Source organism: Cebus imitator, unplaced genomic scaffold (genome assembly GCF_001604975.1).
Source record: "Cebus imitator isolate Cc_AM_T3 unplaced genomic scaffold, Cebus_imitator-1.0 Scaffold262, whole genome shotgun sequence".
NCBI lineage: Eukaryota > Metazoa > Chordata > Mammalia > Primates > Cebidae > Cebus > Cebus imitator.
The window spans coordinates 346,357-352,601 of NW_016107577.1; the positions used below are offsets into that span (position 1 = coordinate 346,357).

At 35.3% G+C, this 6,245-nt stretch overlaps 1 protein-coding gene across 4 annotated transcripts in view; it reads right to left on the reverse strand.

The window, feature by feature from the left end:
- FGF13 (fibroblast growth factor 13) overlaps positions 1-6,245 on the reverse strand; it is a 585,375-nt gene that overhangs the window by 211,382 nt on the left and 367,748 nt on the right. For 3 of the 4 annotated variants that reach the window (XM_017499910.1, XM_017499909.2, XM_037728317.1), the window contains one exon: positions 5,473-5,640. The exons of the other annotated variant lie outside the window; for it this stretch is intronic. In XM_017499910.1, coding sequence (XP_017355399.1) covers positions 5,473-5,640 — 168 coding nt within the window. The remainder of the gene's footprint in view (positions 1-5,472; positions 5,641-6,245) is intronic. 4 annotated transcript variants of the gene reach the window in all.

Here is a 6,245-nt window from a genome sequence, read left to right on the forward strand (position 1 = left end):
AAAAAAAAAAAAAAATCAGAGGACACAAACCAATGGAAAAACATTCCATGCTCATGGATAGAAAAAATAAGTATGTTTAAAATGGCCATACTGCCCAAAGTAATTTATAGATTCAATGTTATTCCCTTTAATCTGACATTGACATTATTCACAGAATTAGAAAAAAAATTTACAATTCATATGGAACCAAAAAAGAGTCTGCATAGCCAAGACAATTCTAAGCAAACACACTACCCAACTTCAAACTATACTACAAGGCTGTAGTAACCAAAACAGCATGGTACCGGTACAAAAGCAGACACATACAACAATGGAACAGAATAGAGACTCAGAAATAAAACCACACACGTACAACCATCTGATATTTGACAAACCAAGAAAAACAAGGAATGGGAAAAGGATTCCCTACTTAATAAATTGTGCTGGGAGAACTGGCTAGATATAAGCAGAAAACTAGAACTGGACCTCTTCCTTATACCTTACACAAAAATTAACTCAGGATGGATTAAAGACTTAAATGTAAAACCAAAAACTATAAAAACCCTAGAAAAAAATCTAGGCAATGCCATTTAGGACATAAGCATGGACAAAGATTTCAAAACGAAAACCTCAAAAGCAACTGCAACAAAAAGCAATCATTGACAAATGGCATCTAATTAAACTAAAGCACTTCTGCACAGCAAAAGAAACTATCATCAGAGTGAACAGACAACCTACAGAATGGGAGAAAATGTTTGCAATCTGTCCATCTGACAAAGGTCTAATATCTAGAGACTACAAGGAACTTAAACAAATTTACAAGGAAAAAACAAACAACTCCATTAAAAAGTGGACAAAGGACATGAACAGACACTCCCCCAAAAGAAGAAATTTATGTGGCCAACAAACATATTAGAAAAAAAAATAAAAGCTCATCATCACTGATCATTAGAGAAATGCAAACCAAGGCACCATACTTTTCTAATAGAATATGAGTATCCCCTCAATTATTCTCAAGGCAAGAGACATGGAACCTAGTTATATCTTTCCTGAAAGTCAAGATATTTTCAGCTGACAAGCATCAGAGTTTATTACCCAACTCTAGTGACAAAAAGATTTAATAACAGTAGTTTAGTTTTATTTAACTACTAATTCAAATTAATAGTGACACATTTTTCTCAAAGGGAAAGTTAGTATTAAGATGTGGAAGGCACAACAGGAAATGACAAAGTTGAAAAATCATGAAGATGAAAAACATTTCCCTCAGCATGTTCCTTCACATTCCTCTGACTTCTTCCTCTCCCATTATTAAGGCAAGACTGATATTCACGGTGATGTATGCTGTTTTTGGAACAATCCAAAGCATTATTAGAGTAACAGCATGGTAGTTACAAATAAACCCCCCTAACATTTAACGTGTAATTTTGTCTTCTCTTGGTCGGTGGAAGCTGCCATACTTTATCACCAACCTCAAGCACAGATTCTCTTTTCCAAAGCCACAATAGCTGGATGCCTCTCTGAATAATAAGGTTACACAAGCCCTAAGGGAGACAGAATGTGTGTGTGTGTATGTGTGTGTGTACGCATGCACATAAGTGTGTGTGTAATCACATGAAAACAAGACTATAGGAAAGAGCCCAAGAGCCTGATCAAAAGATGGTGACAAATCACCAAGCTCTGTACTACTTTCCTATGTTGCATTAATTTCTTCACATTTACTATTGTAATAAGAATTTTTAACCCTAAAAGCAAACACTGGGATTCCATGATTTATTTTTCTCTGTAGATTTCCAACATGATCTACTTGCAAGCATGTACATCTTGGTGTTATTCTCTTTAACAATCTTTGAACATCAGTAAAAGCCCAAGGAGTGGCATTTAGGAAATGGCAACTATACTAATATTAGATTGGCTTCCAGGAGTTACTCTAAAACAGTGATTTCATTTTGGCACACATGGCACAGAAAAATAAAATCAACAAAAGGATAAAGCTATGAAGATTATACTTTCTTTTGCCAAAAGGCTCCTGGAACAGTAAGAAAAAGATTTTGGTAAAGATCTCCACTCTCCATGTGGCTTTCTTAAACAAAGAACATTGCAGATACTGGGCCAAATTAGACTCTCAGATACTTGTGTGCACTTCTTCAGCCAAATTCCATTACTCACATAACATTATATCATAAGTGGTTTTTATAGAAATAATCATATCACTGAAAATCACAAGTATTTGGAACAGATTAAAGAATTTGTTTTGGAATTGGATATTCATAAATAGAAACCTTGTTTTGGCAAAGTGTAATTTGGCCTTCATGTATCCTGAAAAGCCAACGAGATATTTCAATCCCTCTATGTATTATTTTACATGGATTCTGAAGTCCCTGGACATAATACAAAAATATTTTTTAAAAGATGGGTGACTGTAAATAATGTTAAATTATCTGTACCAAATCTTAAGAGGTCATAAACTATGGAAATAGCTCAGCCCTTACAAACCACTGCCAACCAAAAGAAAAAGCAAGACTTTATCTATACTAATAAAAAAAAAGAGTTGGCTGATTTTTATCAATTAATTCCAAATGTATCATAATACATATAAACTGTTTGTTTAATCATTTCTAAAGCTTATGCAATTCATACATTTATTTCCCCAAAAGGTTTAAATATTTTTTTTCAATTTTTCATTTGGGGTTTTTAACATTGTATAAAAAACAACCTAAGTAGAAGAGGTTATACTAGCATGCTGGCATTGCACAGACCAAACAATGTATGGCTTAACCACTGTGTCCACTGCCTTCACCTGCTGCAGAATTGGTGGGCGTCCATAGCCAAGGTCAATTAAGGTCTCACGTTTTGGCACAGAGACCATGACAGGGAATATCTCTTCGAAATGTTTCATATAACAATAAAATGTTTCATTGTATAGACATAGTTTAAATGCAAAACATTTCATTTGTTTTTTTAAAAAAAAGAGGTCTTTTATTTCTACTAATTAAAATGTTACAACACCTTTAAGAGGGAACTGAACACTATAACTTACGGCAATTAAAAAACAGTTCTGCAAATATCTTCCACATTGCCAGAATGACCAGTGAACACTTCCAAACTCACAGTTACTTCACCTCCTGGAAATGATGAGCTTCGATATCCTACATGAAGTAAGCATGTTAATTTCTTGGCCATGTTTCCCTATTTATCCAAGGTCTGCTCCACGGCATGTTTTCTTTTGCCCCCATCTAAAGTTTTATGGATCCTGGTAATTTGTGTAGAAATCAAGTGTTTTCATTTTAAGGTCTGAGTTCACCATTAGATTCTGGGATCTTGTTTGAAGGGGTATAGTAAGATTGCAAATAGTATTTAAATATCATCCCAGAAAACCTCTGACTTTAATACTATAATTCAAATAATTCATAAGAATAAAGAGAGAAATATTAGCTTTGATATCCTGGCAGGAGGACCTGGAAGGAGGGCAAGACTAAGGAAAATCTCCAATCTGAATGAAGACAATGCCCATCATCACAGTACACAAGTGAAAGGATGGCAGCCACATTAAACACAATGGCAACAGCTCAATATGTGGATGAAATGACAGATCAAAAACCACCCATCTTTGTAGAAGAGAGTTTAACTGCTACCTATTCTCTTAAGAATTCTCTATGTCTGAAAACATTCATAACAGTATTTACAAAACACTCCAGATGGTAGTTGAAAATTAACAGATCCTGTCAAAATTATATGTAATAATGAAAGGAATGAGGTCTTTATTCAACTGTTTTATAAAATCTGAAATATTTGTTAAAATATTTTAATTTTGTAACTGATTGCTTGATTGAATTTAACCAGCTGCTTCTTAACTGGCTTATTTTTCTTAATGAAACCAAATTTTGTTGCTCTGGCTGATTTGCAAGTACAAAAACTGTGTGTGTGTGTGTGTGTGTGTGTGTGTGTGTGTGTGTGTGTGTGTGTGTGTCTGTGTGCATGTTTATGTAATTTTTAGAGAAAAAAAGCAGAAAATATTAGCATGTAGTATATAAAGTAATTGTCACTGGTTAAAATTTTTTGTTTCATTAAAGTACAAAATAAAGTTAGTATCTTCTGCACTAAACAACCAAATGATTGATTTTACTCACTGTAAAGGTCCACCATTTATACCTCTAGATGTGTATGTGTGGATGTCAGTAGTCATACTTAAAGTAGATAGTTTAGACACCAAAAGTATGGGTAGAATATAAATATGAATGCTCTATTCTATTGCTGAATTAAACACAGATACATGTAGGCTTCTCATTTTCTGCCAATGATTGTCTAAAACTCTATTTGGAAAGAAGAAAGGGGAAACTTTAAGTTGTAACATTTTGCTTCCAAAACTATGGACTAAAGTGCACTTGGAGAAATTTATTTACACACAAAACTTTAACCCACATGCCAGTCTTTCCCAGATTAGAAAGACAAATATGATAAAGATTCCCATAATGATGCAAAAGGGCAACTTGAAATAGAAACAAGGTTGCTTTTGGAAATTATACAAGAACCATTAATGTAAAAGAACCACGACTGCCAAAGAACAGGTGAATTTTGTCACTTCCAAATGTTATTCATTGGTAAACTGCCTCAGTGGTATTTAATGTGAGGGGAAAATGGGCTGTTTAACAGTAAGTATTTAATTAGCATTTACATTATAATTCTCAGATGTTATTTTGGAAGCTGAAATGTAAACAGATGGCAATACATTTACCGCATTTTATTTGTAATGTGAAAAAGATTCCTCTTGGATAGATACAAAAATGTTGAAAACAATGAATAAATACCCTTTCTGGCCAGATGAAATAGTTTGAAGATATATTTGTGATACAGATTGCAATGAGTACCTTATTAACCTCAGTTTAAGTAACAGCAAGTAGAGTTGTCCAAACCTGTACTTGAGCTGAAAAGAAAGAAACAAACTACTCATAGTTTCCTTGAGGCATGCATTTTACTATGGCAAAGTGCAACAGGGCGTGCATTATATAGGTAATCTGGGCCTGCTTCAGCAAACTAAGTAGATCATGAGCATTCTTCGAGTGCAATGCAGAAGCTTTATGGAGTGAAGGAGAGTTGAACATTATTGAAACAATCTTCTCATTATTTCATTTTAGAAGTTTCATTCCTCAGCTGACTGCTGCTTCAGGAATGCAAGGTGATGGAAACAGACTTGGCTAGATGTTGGCTATAGAAGCAAGCAACTTTGGCAGCCCAAATGGGGCAGTATAATGACAGCAACTGAAAATGTTTCAGCTGTGAAAAGCAGGGTGACACTGTGCGCTGTGCCGGAGATGACCATATTATACAGCATCCCATCTGAGACTGTATAACACATTCACCAGCCAGCCAGGGGGCCTCCTAGCTATGGCAGGGCCTGAACAACACACAGCACACCAGAGGGCAATGCACAATCCAAAACAGAAAGAAAGAAGAATGAGAGAAAACAAGCAAAACACGCGTCTGTCGTGCACAAACCTTCCGGCTCTGTGTTCTCTTTGTGGTGTACTTGCTTCAGCGGGCAGCAGAAGATTTCGTGACACTTAGCACGAAAGGGGGACTCTTTTTTCTTTAATTCCGCAGATTGGATGGAATCTTGACGTAACATAATGTATTCCTGTGTGCCAGGGGGGGCGTCATCCAGAACTGTGGTCACCACATAACAAAATGAACTCAAGTTAGAGCCTCAGAAAAGCAGCGAACGTCTTAAATCAAATCTACTCCCAGGGAAGACTAAAGAAACAACAGCCCTAAGAAAAGTTTCAAAGAAAAACATCTAATAGCTTGGTGATTTTATTTTAATGGGCTTAGTTTAAAATACTAAAGCCTTGGGAATAGCTACTCTACTATATATATGCTAGTAAAATGAAAACCGTGTTAAATCACACCCGAAATGCAAAAATGTATTTTAATATGAATACTCATGTTGTATCTAAATAAACACCATGCAAAACTTATAGGTTTCAGACTGAGATACAATATAAATATTTACAGGTTAAACTGGCTAATGTCTACCAATTATCAGTGAATTAGCTTCTGTTTCATTTCTTGGTCTGCCCCTGGTGAGGGTCTGACTTCCAAGCCGCATACACAAAGACAGACAGAAGAATCAAAGGCACTGCTCTTTACTCTTTGATTTCCAAAGAGAACTGAATCAGTTGCAAATATTCTTCAGATGTTCAAAACTCCTTAATGAAGACAAGAGATTCCAGTTTAGAGCCTACGAAGCAACACTTCGTCAAAGGACTACC